At 41.2% G+C, this 19,616-nt stretch overlaps 2 protein-coding genes and 1 non-coding gene across 6 annotated transcripts in view; 1 reads left to right on the top strand and 2 right to left on the bottom strand.

Moving 5' to 3' along the window:
• Positions 1-389: 389 nt before the first annotated feature.
• TRNAN-GUU (transfer RNA asparagine (anticodon GUU)) lies at positions 390-461 on the bottom strand. The gene has a single exon. It is a non-coding gene; the product is annotated as a tRNA-Asn (tRNA).
• A 10,450-nt stretch (positions 462-10,911) lies between these two features.
• LOC127331412 (probable glutamyl endopeptidase, chloroplastic) lies at positions 10,912-19,608 on the bottom strand. Of its 4 annotated transcripts, none has more exons than XM_071825916.1 (16): positions 19,367-19,608; positions 18,694-18,895; positions 18,504-18,614; positions 18,361-18,409; positions 18,152-18,258; positions 17,562-18,065; positions 16,992-17,120; positions 16,463-16,756; positions 15,901-16,359; positions 15,732-15,797; positions 15,436-15,496; positions 15,020-15,169; positions 14,701-14,835; positions 14,357-14,596; positions 13,622-13,974; positions 10,912-13,075 (listed from the first exon to the last, which is right to left on the bottom strand). In XM_071825916.1, the coding sequence occupies exons 1-14, from the start codon at positions 19,557-19,559 to the stop codon at positions 14,441-14,443; spliced, it is 2,616 nt and encodes an 871-aa protein (XP_071682017.1). In that variant the 5' UTR covers positions 19,560-19,608; the 3' UTR covers positions 10,912-13,075; positions 13,622-13,974; positions 14,357-14,440. The 4 variants fall into 4 exon arrangements, with proteins under 4 accessions (XP_071682017.1, XP_051213525.1, XP_051213527.1 ...); XM_051357565.2 differs by having other exon boundaries at positions 10,912-11,924; XM_051357567.2 differs by having other exon boundaries at positions 10,912-11,288.
• The window catches only part of LOC127331407 (uncharacterized), a 200,450-nt gene continuing 192,390 nt past the window's right edge, over positions 11,557-19,616 (top strand). The window contains exon 1 of the mRNA XM_051357557.2: positions 11,557-11,561. The gene's annotated coding sequence lies outside the window, so the exon portion shown is untranslated. The remainder of the gene's footprint in view (positions 11,562-19,616) is intronic.

Raw genomic sequence — 19,616 nt, 5'->3', positions numbered from 1 at the left:
AAGATTTAGTCACATCTCACATTTTTGCATGTGCAAATTTATGTCGGTATAATTCATAATTTTCCCATGCAGCCATGCTCCAATTAGGGGCTGGTTCCACCCCTTGACACACCCCTCACTCTGGCATGAATAGGGTTTAAAAGGCATCTGGAGGCTCACAATTTCAACTTAGACATAAGAATATCTTAGGTGACTTATTAGATTTAGCAAAACCGTATACACATTAATTAATTGTAAGCACATGACATATGTTTGAAAGGTACATTAGGGAACGAGTGGAGATCAAGAAAAAGAAGTGCGGTTATGTATGATGTCTTGGGGAATTTGGGGAGCAAGACACATGAGGATCTTATGTACTTAATCTCTTTATTCTTAAGAATGAATCAAATCTCCCCAAGTAGGATTCGAACCTACGACCAGTCGGTTAACAACCGACCGCTCTACCACTGAGCTACTGATGAACAAGGGGGGATTCGACCTCTTAGAGTTTAACTCCCGTTCTCAACCCATGAACAATATGAGTCCAAAGCTTCTTTTGTAACTCCCAGAATTTCTTCGTAGTGGCTCCGTTCCATGCCTCATTTCATAAAGGTGCAAAGGGTTGGAGTCACACAAAAAAATCATATGTCTACCGCGGTAATTAGGTTCCACCACCTCTTGATAATGGAGCAACATAATAGTAGTTGACAAAATAATTGAGCATTGTTCAACCGATAACAAGAGATAGGGGTTCATGCTGCCTTGAAAATGCAAAAATGGTTGGAATGAATGTATTCGACTTTCTTGCTAGTAGATGATACGGATCATATATATCTATATGAGTGACAAATGGAAAATACATATTTGCTCAGGAGTATATACAAAAGGTTTTGTTGAAATTCTTAAAAACTGTGATTATACTTTGGATTTTTTTTCAAAACAGGAGGGCTACCAGAGCCTATGAGCCGAAAGAAATTATTCAACCTAAATCATTAGTTATTATCTACATCACATGCATCAGTATATAATATGCTAGTGGTACTACTCCATGTTCTCACTTAATATTCTCAGGGATGGAGCTAGTGGGGGGCTAGCGGGGGCCATGCCCCCCCTATGCTGGATTTTATTGGTGAAAAAACACCTATAAACTATGTGTTTTGGTCCCTAGATTTGCTAAGAATTGCCCCTGCATGTAATTGTATACTCATTTGACCTCCTTGAAGTATTCATCCTCGCTCCGCCCCTGGATTACCGTGCGATATTCAACCGCTGGCAGGTTCATGCTGCAAATGGTTGGATTGAATGTATTTGAGTTTCTTGCTAGTAGATGATACGGATCATATATCTATATGAGTGATAGATGGCAAAAACATATCTGCTCATATGTACACAAGGTTTTGTTGAAATTGTTAAAAATTGTGATTATACTTTGGATTTTTTCTAAATAGGAGGGCTACCAGAGCATATGAGCCGAAAGAAATTATTCAACTTAAATCATTAGCTATTATTCACATCACATGCATCAGTATATAATATGCTACTAGTACTACTCCATGTTGTCACTGGATGTTCTCAGGGATGGAGCTAGTGGGGGGCTAGCGGGGCCATGGCCCCCCTATGCTTGATTTTATTGGTGAAAACCCCCTATAAACTATGTGTTTTGGTCCCTATATTTGCTAAGAATTGGCTATATGGCCCCCTCCATGTAATTGCATGCTTATTTGACCCCCTTCAAGTATTAATCCTGGCTCCGCCCCTGGATTACCGTGCGCATGTAGTTTGCTTTGATGGTGCAAGATGCTCAAGCTACATCTTCTTATATTGTGATCTAAATTCATATAAAAAGGCTAACTTCTGATGAGGGGAGCAAGGCCCGTGGTTCGGATCGTCATTACCGACTATTTATACCTTTTGTAAGGCACCGGCTAGGATTAATCGCTTCATAAGATAACTCACTGCATTTGTAAACACTCATTGATATAGTAAAGTTTTGTTGGATGATGTCCGTGATTTTTACTTCTTTTTATTGAAGAGGGTTTTTCACGTCAAAATCTTATTCCCAAAGTGGCTGGAGATCAACTTTCAAAATGCCAACTGCCAAGTGGATTTGTACTACCCAAGAAGCCCAAGCTATGCAGTACAACTCAACAACAGATGATGGAACCGCAACTGTCGAGATTTGTTCTATACAGCTAACGATGTTCGGTACTGTGCAACAATGTATACTTCCTCCATTTATAATTACTTGGGGTTATGGGTTAGTCGAAGTTAAAACTTTGTAAAATTTAATAAAAAATATCAAAAAATAGAGTATCACCATTTATAATATAAAATCAGATATATTAGAATTGTTCATTAAATATATAGTATAATGAATGTTGATATTTTCTCAAACTTCACAAGATTTGATATTGACTAAAGTTAGAACCCGAGGTAAATAAAAAACAGAGGAAATATGAAGGATGAATAATTAAATCCATTTTAGCTGCCGTGTGCATGTATATATATATGGTATCTATGACCGACGTCCATGGAATCCGGGTGGCGCTGACAACCTTATTAAGACTTTGCAGCTCTAGCTAGCTAGAGATACTCCGTATTAAGCAAGGCGCACGCACAAGGCACAACACAAACAGAGCGAAGAAAATATCAACTGACAATTCGATCGATCGGCGAGGTAGTAGTTTTGGCGTGCAAGTTAATGCCTGGTCGATCGTACAACTCCACAATAAACGTTGGACCAACCGCTATTGAGCTTTGTTCTATATATGCAGTTAACGTCTTCGGTAGGGTGCAACGTAAAGGCTTTTGTACACTCTCTCCATTCGTAATTATCTGGTATTCTAGATTTATTCTAAGTTAAATCATTGTAAAATTCGATCAAATATGTAGAAAAAATATTAATATTTATAATATAAAATCTATTGTATTAGAATTATCGTCAAATATATTTTTCTACTCTCTTTGGTTCATATTAGTAGACTTAATTTTATCTAGATACACATGCATCTAATCTAAACATTTAACTATATATATATATATGAATCTAGACAAAGTTGAGTCCGTTAATATGGACCAGAGAAAAAAAATATGGACCAGAGAAAGTATAATATTTTGTATAATGAATTCTGATATTTTCTTATATATTTTTATCAACCTTTACAGAATTTAACATTGACTAAACCTAAAACATGAGGTAAATAAAAATAGAAATTAAATCCATTTTACACCATTGATATCTCCGGCCCAAGGCCCCCAAAGGGAAAACAAGTGTATCCTGATTGATTCCTACAATTTCATTTTCACTTCTCAACTACAGTCCTAGCTACAAACCATCATAGAAGTTTTTTATATTTTGAAAACACAGGGTTCTGAAAATATAGAGATATAATTAACAAGATTAGACTTTTTATGTCGAGTTTTCCGTGGTTTTAGCTGTTGTGGCGTCTGATGTTGTATATACGGCACTCCCTCCTTCGCAAATTAGGATGCATATAGTTTTCAGTTAAAGTCAAACTTTTTGAGCAAACTATATACAAAAAGTATCAACATCTAAAATTTTAAATACATATAATATAAAAATATACTTCACGTTGGATCTAAAAATATTAATTTAAAATTATAAATGTTAACGCTTTTTTCTATATAGTTGATCAAACTTCAAAAAAATTTACTTTATCTAAATTTTTTTTTAATTCGTCAATTTCAACTGAGTTGCTACGTTGTGCAAACCGCACATGCATGACCTAAGTCATGTGTTGGTATGTGCCTTCTTTTTAGCACAAATATTATAGGCATCCTATTTCAACATATAGAAGGAGTATGTATAGCCGGCGTATATGGAAGCGCCGGTGGTGCCGAACAACCGTTAAGACTTTGCCTAGCTAACTATAGAGATTCAGTAGGCGCACTAGCTAACACAAACGGACCGCAGAAAATATCGACTGAAACTTGGATCGGCGAGGTTCTAGCAGCTTTGGCGTGCAAGGCAATGCCTGGTGGATCGAATTTGACGCCTACTGGATCCATACGACTCTGCGACTGCTCTCCATCGGAAAATACGATTCTAGCTGACTTCGTATATATGTGGCGCACGGACGGCCGACGTGGCGCATCTGTGCGTGGTGGGCACGCGCCGCCGCCCCGCGGGCACGCGCACTACACGCAACGCCCACCTCCAGTGCGACAGCGACCACGGGTGTACGCGAGAGACCAGTGCGTGTGGCTAACCGACACACCAAACAGGATCCATACTCATCATAGCATTTGGGGCAACAAGAAAACTTCTTTGAATATGATACTGTATGTTAACTAATTTTAGAACAAGCTTCTCTTTCTTTGCAACGAACCAATGAAAAGTCGCCAGAAGAGCAAACTATGGCAAAATCGAAAACAGTGGATCACAATTGTGAAAATCCTAAAATTGTTGATTCTGCCAATTTAATGATATTTGTGTGCGTGAAAACTAAACACTATATACTCATGATTTGCTTGTCCAATTCAATATGTGCCAAAAGCTTTGATGACCGGACGGTATATTCTTCCATAATCTTTATCCGAGACAGCGAGAATTTTAGTCTTATTTTCCTTTTTGTGTCAAGAACTGTATGAGTATATACTGTATGCATGTCCACACAAATATGTAAATTATTATTTCGGCTGTGTGCAGAATCTATGCTATGCGTGCTACTTTTAAAGTATAAATTAGAGATATATTGGAAAGAGAGAATATCTCATGCAAAGTGTAAAGCTCTTCTTCTGACCTGAGATAGCGAGAACAAAGAGTATCTCATGTTTACAATGCTTGATGCAAGTTTTTAATCAACATACCCTAGTTCAAGTTCACATATGCTAAGAGGTTATTGGTTATCACCAAAATATATGATCAAATCTGGATGCTTGCTAGTTTTTGTTATGACTTTTCATGTTTGTATAATACTCTAGTTCATATTTATTATTACCAACAGAACATTGATATCACGGGCAAGCAAAAGATTCACCTAATTTTGGTCAATTGTTTGTTAAGTTTTAATATATGGTGTGTATTGATTTCGTCTTCTGATATATGTCACTAGCAAGTGGGACCCTCGGGTGTTATGGGTGACTCAGGGTCCCCTCGCTAGTGACACATGACATAATCTTTTATCAAAGAGTAAACTAGGAGAAAGCTCTTAGAAAATCTTCCAATTTTGGTGGCTAGTCTTAGCGTAACACCAAATATCTAGGTCTTTTCGAAATGGGAAATGCCTCAACCTCTGCATCAACAGATGCACACAGCCGAACCAAATATATAGGTAGATTCATCATATGAATATATGGTGGAAAATTGGGTTTGCCCACTATTTCAGTGAAGCCCTCTCTTTATTCGGGAATAGATTCCGAACATACGGTAGAGTCTTAAAGCTTCATGGCTACAATTAAATCTAAATGATCAATTATATGACAATATATGAACGAGAATTCAATGACATTGGTAATAAAATACCTCATATTTTGAATACCAAACACAACGACTACGTCGATTACTTCTACTATTGAAGGATTGATCGATAACATTGTGTCTAACACACTTTTTTTTATCATAAAGTGACTGTAGTGCAATATAACATGCTCAAAGTAAACACTGACTGGCATTTGGGTTGCACTAGAGGAGTTCAACACTATTGCAACCACCTGTTATAGTTGATATAAGAGATGATATATAACATAATGAAGACTAAAAACGATAATACAACTAGGTACCTCGTGCAAATTTTGCATCGATACCTAGCCTTCATGTTTATTTACTATACAATACAAATAGATTCATATGTTGGACAACATGAACAAAGGGCATATGGACGGCATCTTCCGGTGCATCTTTACTTACAACAACAACAAAAATTGCCAGATGTTAATTTGCGGATCTCATGCAACCATTTAAAGGTGCCCCCGGTAGTACATATAACTAGTTTAAAGCAAAGACTAACTGACAATTGGTTTGCACGAGAGTAGTTCAACATTGTTGTCAGTGACTTCTACAATTATAATTACCGATGAAACCTAATATAATGCAGATTAAATATCATAATACGACACATCTGATTCGACTACCTCGCGCAACTTTTACGTCAGTACCTAGCTTTATGTGTCTCTATGTTATCGACTATATAATATAAATAGATGCAATTGTTGGACAGATGAGTATGAAAGGGCATATGGGCGGCATCGTCCGGTACAATCTTTACTTACGACAACAACATATTGTCATATATGAATTCGTGGATCTCACGCAACCGTTTAAAGTGTTGGTAGTACAATATGAATTTGTGGATCTCACGCAACCGTTTAAAATGTTGGTAGTACAACATAACCAGTTTAAATTAAACACTAACTGACAATTGGGTCGCATGAGAGTAGTTCAACATTATTGTATAGTCGATGATACATAGTATAATGAAGATTAAAAAAATGATAATGCAACACATCGGATTCGACTATCTCATGCAACTTTTGTGTCGGTACCTAGCTTTACATGCCACCTTCTATGTTTGCTTCACTATATAATACAAATGTATGCACATGTTGGACAACTATGTATGAAAGGGCATATGGGCGGGCATCGTCCGGTTTAATCTTTACTTGCGACAAAAAAAATACTGCCATATATGAGTTCGTGGATCTCACACAACTATTTAAAAGTACACTTAATATGGGGTTGCTAGTTCGCCCCTATTTTCGACTTAAAAGTTTTCAGCAACTAACAGGTGGGCCATACAATGACCGTTGCAAATGCATCGCCGAACCTTATTACTATATAGCTACGCAAATGCCATACTCCCTCCGTCCTCAAATAAGTGGACATCTAGCCCTAAACTTTGTCCACAAAAGAGTGTACTCCTATCTTCTCAATGCACTTTAATTGCATCTCTCTCATTGCATGGAAATCAAATTCAATAATAGTAACCACATATTCTTCTTGTTTTCTACATGCATTTAGCTTATTGGAGGTCAAAGAATTAAAGAGGAGAGATGCATGTTACTAATGTATTTTTACTCCACTTCATAATATATCTTGAAAAACTCGCGTGTACACTTATTTGTAGACGGAGGAAGTATAGGCAACTTTGTTGTGTACAACCAAGTGTGCTTGCACGATGCCAGCAGGGAGCCCCAGCAGCCCGTGCCCTTTGTTGCACCTTATGAGTTCACAGTGTCGTCATTCATCGGGAAGAGATCCAGCTAGCTAGGGTTGGTTGGTGGCACCGTTGCATACATACGGACACTTCTTTAGGACGAAAAATACTGCTCCGCACTGTAGGTTGCTAAATGCTACGGATTCGATTGGAGCACCCTAGCTTGGAGCTATCTTGTAACTCTAGCGAATTTCATTAAGTTTTCTCTGCATGGGACGCAGAGTAGAATGGACACATAAATATAACAGGAATGCATACACCAAGCATGTAACTGAGAAAACAACAAGTGTACCGAAATACCGGTTTGAATATGGGTTGCTGGAAACTGTATAGAAACATGAGGTGATGCTTTTGATTATTATTTTGCCCCGGATGTGTTCTTTGGTCGCGAACATGCAAATCGTGAATTTTGGGTTAAGGAGTTGCTCCACGTGGGCATTTTGGTCATTCCGTCACAGCCGATGTCAGTTTTCTGATGTGGCTAATTTTTTTTTTTGCATATTGCCCCCTAAAAAGTTAAACTGAGGACTAGAAAATTTGAAGAAACACAAATTTAGGGTCCAATTTGCAAAAAACAATTGTCCATGTCAGCAAACTAACTGACGGAGTGACGAAAACACCCGCACGGGGCAACTTCGTGACCCAAAATTCATGATTTGCAGGTTCGTGACCAAAACACACATCCGTAGCAACTTCGTAGATTAAATTGGAGTTTTTCTCTATTATTTTCATATGAAATAAAGCATATCCCCAAGGAACAATTTACTATTTATATCGGTGGAACAGTTTTCTACGCTCCAAGTAGGGAGTATGAAATGATTACAGCAATGCACATTGCTAGGAAATCGGCCAAGCGCATTCCATGAGTTCGATCGATCCTCTACTAAAAAGGTTACACACGATGACAATGTCGCCATAAGATTGTCATTTGGAATCTCTTGGTGCCGACATATGACCAGTAGTAAAGTGGTTCAAACACCCGTAACCATATCGCCCTACACTACTACTCCAATATATGCGCATATACAGAACTCACCTTTTTTCACTTGCTGTTGCTATAAAGCTGATCGGTTGAATATATGCATGACTGTACTTGCAGATCAAGATCAGAAAGCTACAACTAATTAGCCGTGTGATTGCATGTTGCATGAACAACCGAATATATGTGTATGGCGACACACTTGCCACCTGAAAGGACTGCAGTGCAGTGTGGTCTGCATCTATAGTGAGAGCTTGGACTTTACCAAAGGTACGGTGCATGGTACTCCTACATACGATAGTAGATCGACCTAATTCAGCACTGTTAGTGTGTGATGATTTTTCCCCTTTGTTCTGATATCAACATCAATCACAGAATGAGAATGTCGAACTGGCACTATGCCGTGTGCATCGATGCAGAGAAAACTTGGTACGGTAAGTGGGAATGATTTTCTTTTTTAACTGAAGTCGTTAGTAGAATGTCAACAACTGGCACTATATATGTACGTGCGTCGTCGATGCACAAAAAACTTGGTTACTCTTAAGTGTTTTTTTTTGTTGTTGCTAAAACCATGGGTAAGAATGATTGTTCAGTATCCCTAGGAAATGCTGAATTTTCTGTAGCACATTGTAACATGCAAAAATTATGCCCATGGTTAACGTAGCTGGAAATGGTTTTTTTACTAAAGGCTAGAGCTGGTTGTTGGGTGTCCGTTAATTTTGCTCTCAGTGTGTATGTATGCTCGTAAATCTGGACAAGGCGCACTTGTGATCTTTGGGTGCACATGCTAGAAAAAATATTTTAAAATGTTTAAAAAATCTGAGCAAAAAATTTGCACGTACATCTAGATATTCTGTGTGCGTGCACACACCAAGTTTCGTGGAAACCAGGTTTTTATGTGTCCTATATAAAAAAAAAGTAGTATAGATACAGGAATGTCTCATGAAGAATTTTGCCTTTTTTACACACGACATGAAATATATCGGTTTTTCGTCAAATGCGCACATAGAATTGTAACGTGTCAAGATGGACGCATGACATTGTACGTGAGAATTTTCTGACATTTTAAAATGTGTTTAAAACTGTTCCCGGTTGCAACCATTTCCCCACAAATCTGCAGTTCTATAAATCACTCAGCCACCTGTTATTGTTAACAAAAAGATGAGCTTTCCTTTTGCTCAGTTATGAGAAAATAACCCTGCGTAATTTAATTACTCCCCCCGGGTCGCCATGCACGGGCGACTCTGGGGGGGTCCCCAAAACCTAACCCTAGAAGCCGCCGCCACCCTTCTCCTCGGCCGCTGCCGTCGCTGACGCCGGCGGTGGCGGCCACGCCCGGTCGGCGAAGTCGGCGGGTGAAGGTGGGCGCACTCCGACGGGTCCCCTGCCGTGCGGAGGCGGGACGTCGAAGGACGGCGCAGGTGGCGCGAGCGGTCGACGGCGGCCCGGGTGCGGTGGTCCCCGGTGGCGCATGGCGGAGGGGTCGGGCGGAGAGGAGATCCCGGCGAGGTGGGCGAGGAGGGAGGTCGTGGCGGCGCGGCGGCGTCATGAGGCGTGCGGGAGCGGCAGGTTGGGTGGCGGCAGCGCGGAGGCCTCGGCCAGTGAACGCCCTGGCGAGCAGAGGACCGCCGCCCCCTTGGCCGGCGCTCCTGCGGTGTTCCTCGTCGGCATCGCGGGCAGAGGAAGCTGGCGGCCCGGGCCCGATATGGGCTTGCGGGCCCGATCTGGGTCTGGCGGGCGGGGAGGCTGGGAGGGACGTCTCGCCTGGAGTGGGCAGCGTTCGTGGAGGGCTACCCCAGCCCAAGCCGGAGGAGCGGGAGTGTTGGCCGCAGTGCTTCGTGCCGGCGGGTGTGAAGGTTGCGGTGCCTCGCCGGGATGGAGTCGGAATTGGAGTCTTCGCCTAGCCTTCAGCCATGCGGTGGGTGTTTCGGAGTTCTGCGGTTTTTGCAACTTCATCGATGAGGGGCTGCGACGGCGGCGGTGCGAGGCCTCACGGACGGTATGCCCCAGTTCCGGGGGTTGGGGAGGCTTGCGATGACTCGGACGAAAGTCTAGCTTGGCTCAGTCGGGCCGGCGGCGATGGCGCCCGCGAGTATCGTTCCCCTCCTTGGAGGCGCCGCCGAGGAGTTTCGGAGTCCCCATAACCTGCTTGGAGCTGGATGTTGTCTTCGGGCGAAAGCCTCGATCCGTGGATCGGCTCGATGGCGGCATCTTTGACGTCGTAACTCTGTTGGGAGCATCGAGTATGAAGACACGGTGCACAGGTCCTTGGCGGCTTCAATCCGGCGTCGCAGCGGTCCATGGCAGTTCATCAAGGCACTATGCACGTCACTGTTGGCATGTTCTCGAGGACAGCTTCTGGGATCCGTCCAAGTCCCGCCATTGATCTCCTTCGGATGGTGTGTTGACAAGGAAGTTCATTTGGGAGCCGTTCCTCTTCGGAGGTGCTTCGCGTCGGTCAAGACGTGGCTTGGTTTGTTGCTTAGGACAGGTTCTTTGTGTTGTGGTTGTTTGGTCTGTAGCTGGCGTTGTGTGGGGTTACGCTCGTTGCTTGTAGCGAGTGTTGCCGTTCTTGTACTCAAACTTCTGCCTTCTATAAAGATATAAAGATATGGTACACCTTTAGCGTACTCTCGAAGAAAAAATAGCCCTGCTGTAACTATAAAAGCCAAACCCGCAAGGAATTATGCCCTTTGCTCTCCACTGTCTGGGTTCAGAACCCTACCACATCAACCTGGTCTGGGTACCGTATCCAGATTTCAGGAAATGCCAAAATACTACGGACACCGATAAATGAATTAATAGTACGAAATAGATTGAGTGACAGCAACAAGTCGAAACGTCTCAGTTTCAGGCTAATAATAATACAGTGCCAGTGAAGGCAACTGGCAACTACCCTGGCTGTGAGTCACTATTTAGAAACAATCTCATATCACAGCAGCCAAGCAATGTACCAAATGTCTACCTTTTATTGTGGCAGTGATTGGTCTGAACCAAACAGGAGGCTACAAATCGAGGCGAAAACGCGACGACTCGGGTGAAATTAGTGTGCCCCTGGAGCTTTCTAAATTGCACCACCTACCGGCTGCTTTCTCTGTCGATCTTGCTTGCTGCCGCGTCTCCTATCTTCTCATCACCTCTCCTTTTGCTTGCCACTGTAAGACAGTAACAGCCATCAGATATGCAAGTGGTGCTCCTAGGCCTAGCTTGGCTTCTTGGCCTTTGGGAATCATTGGAAGGCACCCAAAAAAGATAGGTACTAAAGGTGCCCATGAGAACCATTTCGACTTGTTGACTTTGCACACAAAGAAACTGCAAAAGATGAGGCCAATCATTCTGATTTTTTTTTTGGAAGACATCGTCCCAGCCGTTCACTCGCACCCCTGACAGAAAACACCCTGAATGGAGCTTTTCGACGAGAGGATCGAAACAGGGGCAAATATTCTTCATTGATCTGAACCGGTTGGTGAGACTTTCGGCGATGAATGGCCCAGGCGCATCAACAGATATTGCTCAGATGAAGGCAATACCTTCGGGAGAACAAGATAAGGGCAACATGGAGAAGCCCTGGATGAGGCTATGGCAGCTACTGTTCAGGTTCAGCTGCGATCTGATAGAAATCTCCACTCGCCAAGTTGCAAGGAGGATTGGGGAAGGAAACGTACCAGAATGGTATGGGTGTTGCTTGTATGGACAGAACAGATGGAAAGGCGTGTGGCCTGCACAAGTCTTGCAAGACACAGAGATGCTTCTGTCGTTGTGGAGAATTCAAACCACCATTTGGCTTTCTCCTGCAAAATAAATGGTGTGGTAGTACAAAGTCTAAAAATGTGTGCTTGGATTTGATTCCTTGACAGCGACCTACATTAAAATGCTGTCAAAAAAATCCTGTACTCGGGAATATAGCGCGTGTAGTGCACGCGCACGCGTGTATGTACATGTATATCATGACTGCGATGTGCTTGTGGTGTGCCTCCTCCAGGCGACCTCTTAAATGAAATGACCCATGGAATAACAGCTATGCAAGTACATTGATGACTTTCCCTCATCAGGTGGCACAATGGAGTGGTAAATAACATTCAAACTGCAGGTTAAAGAAGAGTTCAAGTTCAGGGAAGAATATTTGAATCGCCAGCAAGCTAACACTGAATCATTTAGTGCTGACAATTGTTTTTTGGCCAGAATCCATGTCCCTCCTTCGATCTTAGCATGGATCAAGCAATTATCCTTTCTAGGCTCCTGGCTAGCCTTCTGAATCAGCATCATAGAATTATCAAAGTGAATAGAGTTTACTAAAATTATATTTTAAGACTTAATCATTTAATGTGTCAAATTACAATTTTACGTTACTTTGATTTTGTTAATGAATTAACAGAGCTCTGGACCTATAGTTTTATTTACTACAAAAACCATGTCATATTTCTTGGCAAGAAAGAAGTGTGATTGATAGGATTCCATCAAAAAAATGAAAGCATACTATAGTTTTTTGTCATTTACCACAAGTAAATGGTGACCTGATTATGATACTAGGTGCGGTTAGATCAAAGTATGATGTCTTGTTGTACTTACTGTTGCTGTCCAAATCATGTGCTTGTGCAACAGGATGATGATGAAGCTAGGCTTGAGTTAGTCTCATGTTATCTAAAATAATCTTTAATTGTTAGTTGATCCTTAAGTGTACCACATTAACAAACTCAGCAGAAAAAAGCAGATTTTATTTGACAAGCATCATCGAAACAAGCTCACATGGTACAACAGTTGCCTTATCTGTTTGTAACTATTCATAGATGATGGAGACTTAATTGACCTTCTCCACGCTCAATATATTATCAAACACCCAGTGTCATACAAGTCTTTGTTTTTCTGTATAGGATTTGTCAAGCAAGAAAATGTCACCAGTGCTTCCAAGTTTATTTGAGCCCTACCAATAAAATACTATCGCCTGCAATCGATTAGAGGTGACACATTCACATTCACTAAGCTTTTACTGTTGAAGGAAGTCAAAACAAGAAAATAACTTCAAATATTAAACCACATTTTGCCAGAATTATTTTTCCTTGGTGTTTTAATAAGATTTCTTTGCTAGTTTTTTTAGATGGTGCAACGAGATAACTTGTGAAGGACCAATAGGAGCAATTTAATCTGAATGGTATCTGTAACAGAAACACCAGGCTCCAGGCATCTATCCAAAGCAAACAAGATGCACTGAGGGTAGTAAGGTGAGGACATTATTCTACACACGGCATCTTACTGAAGAAACTATCTGATTTCCTTTTGCGATTTCTGATATGGTTATGGTCAATTTGTGATACCACAGAACCATATGATTGTCCATTGTTATGCAGTTATACCAGCAAAAATGAGTTAGAGATTTAGAATCACAGAAATTCATGTATAAAATGCAGAAAACAAGTGCAAGTTTGGGAGCATACATCATAATGATCTTAACTAAAACAAAATCTATTAAAAGAAAGGGATTGGACTTTACCCTCGCTATGCTTTATCATACTTGAATTTTACAGAGTTGATGTCTTCAGGCCTAAGATTTGTGCATTGGCAGATCCTGATGATATAGCACTTTGTGTATAATGCTCTAACATTCAAGAAAAAAACTGCAGAGAAGCCATGCTCTTGAAAAGCAGACAATAGAGATACAGATATACCAATGGTGTCTATTGGCCTGTAAGAGTATGGCTCAGAGTGCCGTGTTACAAGTGTCAAGAATGACAAGGAATGAGACAGTGCTCTTCTGTGTCGCATGGAAACCCAGCAATATCATTGTGAATTGCTTTTGAACTTCATTAAGCCAATATGATCCAAGGCCAGTAGTATAAGGTTGCTCTGCAAAAGGAAATGACACCAAATTCATGACTTAACCATGAACATGAATAGCACATCACAATTTAGTACGGAAGCACTTGCTATATTTGAGTCTCAAGCTCAAGAACTTAGATAGCCAAAATAAAGAAGAATGTGTCGCGATATATAAACATGTATTTTGAACACGCACAAAATCATGTACTGGCGGCCACCAGCATGTGAATGTTGAACTATTTGCTGAAGTGCAGTTCCTACAGATTATGCAGTCAGATAAAAGATGCAAGTACATCAAACACCAAAATTAAGAGATCTAATAGTTCAGATACATGCTAGTTGCAGTAGGCAGGAACCAGCGAATGTTGTGCACATTGAAAAGGTTAACTTAATGGACAGAAAGTCTTACCAAACTGGTCAAGTTCAACATTAAGGCTTCAAAGGCTGATTGTGTTGTCTTCTCAACACTGGACTCCACAAGCTGGGTGCTGCTTTAATTACTTGCACAATATTTCTGCAGCCACCTATCAGTCTCCCAAATTACATGCATAATGCTCTCCCTTGCAGTGTATCGGTGACCCTCGAATGGGAGAATCACCAGGCGGCATGGCGCTCCATGCCTTTTCAAAACATCGTAAAATTGAGTTGACTACAAAAGTCCAGGAATATCTTAGTTCTAGATAACAATTAAAACTGTAGGACAAACAAAGCATTCAGAACTGAAATACCCCGGAAGCTACTGTTACTACTTACCTGCATTGCTGTTGTTACTTTGCTGTCTTCTTCTCCGTGAATCAGTAGAATTGGTTTCTTGATTTTGTTAGCTAAAATGAAGGGGCTCATCTTAATATAGGTATCGGTAGCCTCCCAGAGCGTCCTCACCTCTTTCTGCAAGCAGAACACATGGAAACATCAACAAAGACAAGTCCACCTGAAAGTGTATTGTGCTGTGGTGTCTAGGCGAATCCATCTGGGACAAGTATGCAACTTTTGAGTTCGGTTCCTTGCTTGAATAAATCAGCACAGCTCCTGTCATCTTCTTCAAATTTATATATTGTACATTAGATCGAACCTGAAAGCCAAATGGAGTAAGTGTCCTGTTGTAGGCTCCCGAACGTGCGATTCCACAGCAGAAAAGGTGAGGTGCATGTGCCAAGAGGTTAGCAGTCATAAATGCACCGTATGAATGACCACCCACAGCGATTTTGTCACGGTGAGCAACCTGAAGAACAGGATAAATTTATGTAATTACAGGTCTCAAGAGTAATACAGGGTTGAATTACATATCTTAATAGACAACATATCTATTTTTGCATTTTTTGATTAATCACATTTTTATTAAATGTATTTCCCTTTTTACAGTGCTCAGATACAAATAATTAATCCAAAAGGAGGGTAATGAACCAAGTATGGGGAAACATGAAGACCTAAAGATGGCCTTGCAAATCTGAAACCATTTGTGTTGAAAAGAAGTAAGAGAAACCTTACCCCTCTTCTTACAACTTCATTTACTGCTGCTTCCGCACTAGCAATTAGCTGCTCGATGTACCTAGGAAAGAAATAGATTGCATTTCAAGTAAGCATCATATCTAGGTATCTCATCACAGCAGTTAGGCATGTTTCTCTTGCTGAAGAAAAGCAATAAGGCACATTTTACCTATATAAATGTGTTTAATGCAGGGCTATGTTAGTGCAATGTTTCTACAGCATAGCAGCCCCAGAACTTACAAGGGCAGAAAAGTGTAGAAAATGGTTAGCTGAATAGGTCGAATACTAGTCACTACCTATCATTCGCCTCTTGGTCTCCTTCACCAATTATGGGGATTGTCGGGTCAGCCAAAATAACAAACCTGTAAGATAAGATGCGGTATAAGGGTGAATAAGATACATTTTTGAAATGATGGGAAATTAAATAGCAAAAAAGATATGCTTGAAAATGAAGTAAGATAGTACCCTCTAGCTAACCAAAGAAGAGGAAAATTGTTGTTAATGCGTGCAAATTTATTGGGTGAACGGCGAACTTGCCCAGCAGCCTCTCTGCTTTTAAACTCTCCAGGATAAGACCAAATCAAGCATGGAAGAGGCCCATCTTTTGATGGATTATAGCCTGGAGGCATATATAATGTAGCAGTAAGTTTAACGCCATCTTCCCGCTTGTATCTGATTTTTTCTTTCTGCAACGATGCCAGCTGAGGATATGGATGGGGGTAACTTGTTAACTGGACTTCCGTCTTATCTGGCCAAATACTAAGATAATATTGGGTAGCTTCACTTCTTGACTCTTTTGATATAAGTAATTTTAGTTGATTTAGCTGGATTTCACATTCGGGACAATATGACATCAGTGCAAGAACAGATTCATAGTACTTCTCTTTGCCACTTTCCCATATCCGCTCTTTCGTTCCCGTAGTTCTGTAAAGAAGCAAGTTGTGCCCCATATAATAGATTCAGACAATCGCAGCGAAGTGGAAATGCGAGGTACAATAGAAATGATTGAAAGAGATCAGCAGCATACATATTCAAGAGATCAAGGAAAGGGACGCTTCCTTTTGGCGTGGCACCCAGTCCCTTCATTAAGATGTAGGTCTCTTCACTTGTCTTAATTTTTGCAATGACGAGGGTGCCTGCACGAGTTCTGCACATCATTGGAGAACCTGGACTTGAGTAGGCATCTTCGGAAGATCTATCGAATAATAATCGTGGGCTAAACTCTTTGCAGTCAGGAGAGATAACCCATGTTCTTGTTCTGCGTGTCTTGTGCCAATATTCATAGACCAGTGCATGCAATCCATAGCACCAAGAGATCTTTCTGCAGAATTAACAAAAACATTGAATTGTAGTATCATAGACATGGGCAGCTGAAGATCGTACGTTTCGTATTTTTATTCCGTGGTTAAAAAAACTAAGCTATGAGAAACTTCCTAAGGTACACTTTAAAAGCCGAAATTCAAATTTATCTCCAAGAACAGATAGGCGAAGCTAAACTAATGCCCCATTGTAACATCATCATGAGAAGAAAGTATTGTCCTGCAGTAGTTCAATACCTATACCGAAGGTCAAGTTTAACTAGAACTTGAGGTTTCTCGCCATTTAAAGGCTCAGCAGGTTCCATGTAAACTATATCACGTGGTGAGACTTCAACATTTGCATCTCCTCCATCTTGTGCCTCCACCCTTCGAAGATACCAGGTGTAAATTAAGAACATAATAACACTGGCAATCCGTCGTAGTTAAGCACATGTGATATTGACAACTAATGTATTATGAATAATCATTAATGTAGTGATTGCCTTTCTGCAAAAAGAAAATAATTTGAGATAGACTATCACATGTAGTTTCAGACTAGTACACCAAATCCAGAAGTAAGAAATGCCAAGCCTAAGCTCAAAAGAATATTTCAAAAAAAATATAAGCAATACATTTGGATTATCTATTAAGAGTGGAGACATAGCCACCAAGTGCATAAAGAGGCATAAATTTATTGGAACTATGAATACATCAGGATTGAGTTTACCTAGTATTTTCTCATGAGAATTGACCGTATTAACATTTTTTAGTTGATGAAGTAGTATATGTGCGTAATAAATTAAAAGACTTGAGCCTTTTGTGACTCACCAATAAAATGTTGAAGGCATGTCAGGCCTCCACCTGATTAAACGTTTTCCCTTACGGACGCTGTTAGGTGCAATTGGAATATTCTCAGCAAGGGGTAGATCACAAACTTCACGGACAAATCTACCATCAACTGTCCACAACTCAACCTTCCTCGGGAACCTTTTATAGGAGACTATAGAAGAATATGGCTGGTGAACAGAGGTGAGCATCAAGTACTTCTCATCTGGTGAAGGATTAAGAGAAACATATATAGCAGGGGAGGCTACTGGCATCACTATCCCATCCAACGAGATCAGTACTAACTGAGAGGTTGCATAGTAATTGAACAATTCTTCCTCATGCAAATCTTTCAACATTTCTTTCGTGGCTCTCATCCGGATTACATTTTTCTGCTCATTGGAACGAATCCTTGGACCAAAAGGAATCAATGGCTTCTTTGGTGAATCGACACGTGATGAAGGAACAGTGCAAACCAACAGAGTGGAATTATCCACCCAGACAAATCTGTAAAAGATCACAAGATGAGCGTTGATTTATGAGAGAATCAAAAGACGGAAAGACAGTTCACCTGAAAAAACAATGGCACTCACAGCTCAAAAATAGCATTCAGTCTTATGTCTGTTGATTTGAAAAGTGGACGAGCTTGTCCAGATTCAGCATCAGCGACCCACAATGCTAAATTGCTACCATTGCTCACCTACTCGAGTCATGAAATGCATCAAGTAGATGACAGAATCAGCAACCCATTAACCTGGGAAATGGTGCTCCCATTTCATAATCTAGAGCATCAGCTAATCACCTCATCTCCATAGCGCACAGTGAAGGCCATGTGCTGACCATCTGGTGACCTGAAAATGAAATCCACAGATACAAGAAGAAACAAGGTTGAGCAAAAAGGAACGAAACATGTATACTACATTGAAGAATGTTTGAAAAAAATACCATGTTATGAAATTAATCTTTGCACCATCTGGGTACCCATGGACCACTTTCTCTGGACCCAAACTTCCATCATCCATCAGCAGATGGACACTAATCCCAGTATAAAAGGACCTGGAAATCAGCCAACCTTTAGCTGCAAGAAGGTTACGATCACATGCTCTCTCAAGATGACAAAAGGCATGTTACTTACATTCGACTCCTTGCGTTAGAACTGGGATCGATCCGAATACCAGCGAGTATTTTATCAGGCTTTGCAAGCTCGGACAATGGAGGCATAGCTCTACGTTTCAGGAACATGATCCTATCTCGGCGAGGGGAGACATAGTAACTTGGATTCGGTGGCACGTCCATGATTTCCTGGATTTCCTTTGGAGGGAGGCGATATTCCGGCGCTGCAGATAGACGCATCATGTACAACGGAACAACGGTTCTGCTAATTATGTGGAACTTAACACGTCCTTTTCTAAATTTCCCAATTTCTTAAGAAGTGAGATTGTGCAGTGGACGATGTGAGCAGCTTCATTTTGATAGGATAGGTGAAGCATATCTAACTGTGAACTTGCATTTGGGGAAAAATGAAAAGGGCAAAAACAATATTTTCCTTGGCTAAACTATAAAGATTTCAACCGATTTTGTTCCTCTAACGTTACGAAGCATCTGAAGTTACAGCGCTTCCCTTGTTAACCAAGGAGATTCGAAGCACCTAGTGAACTGAATATTCCCAAAACAAACAGGTCCCGACCAAAGTTCAGCATACGAGACAACGGCATCTCCGGCCTTCTACCAAGACAACCAGATGACCCTAGCAAGAACTAATATTTTCGCCGCGCCCGACAATAGTAAAGCTCGGATCTCACGCTCACCTGCGTCGTCTTGCTGCGCAGCAGGGCCGGGCCGAGAACCGGCGGCGCATTTCGCCGAGAACCTGGTGGGCGTGGCATGGCTCCGGTAGGGTAGGAGGCGCAGGCGCCGATGGGACAGAGCGGAGGAAGGTGATGCGGCTATGGAACTGAAATAGGCGAAGCATAGGCGCTTGTCTAAGCTCTGAAGCAGCATTGGTGTTCAGGTGTTCGTGCTGTGCTGCGCTTTGTGTGGATGAACTGGCACGTTGAG

The sequence above is a fragment of the Lolium perenne genome, chromosome 2 (assembly GCF_019359855.2).
Source record: "Lolium perenne isolate Kyuss_39 chromosome 2, Kyuss_2.0, whole genome shotgun sequence".
NCBI classification, from domain to species: Eukaryota; Viridiplantae; Streptophyta; class Magnoliopsida; order Poales; family Poaceae; genus Lolium; species Lolium perenne.
This window is presented reverse-complemented; position numbering and strand designations above follow the sequence as displayed.

Coding starts and splice junctions, on each gene's coding strand:
- LOC127331412 (XM_071825916.1), bottom strand. CDS start 19,559: ATGCTGCTTCAGAGCTTAGACAAGCGCCTATGCTTCGCCTATTTCAGT. Junction 18,896..19,366: donor TGCGCAGCAAGACGACGCAG/GTGAGCGTGAGA, acceptor GTCTATCTGCAG/CGCCGGAATATCGCCTCCCT. Junction 14,836..15,019: donor TTACTCCATTTGGCTTTCAG/GTTCGATCTAAT, acceptor TTCTGCTTGCAG/AAAGAGGTGAGGACGCTCTG.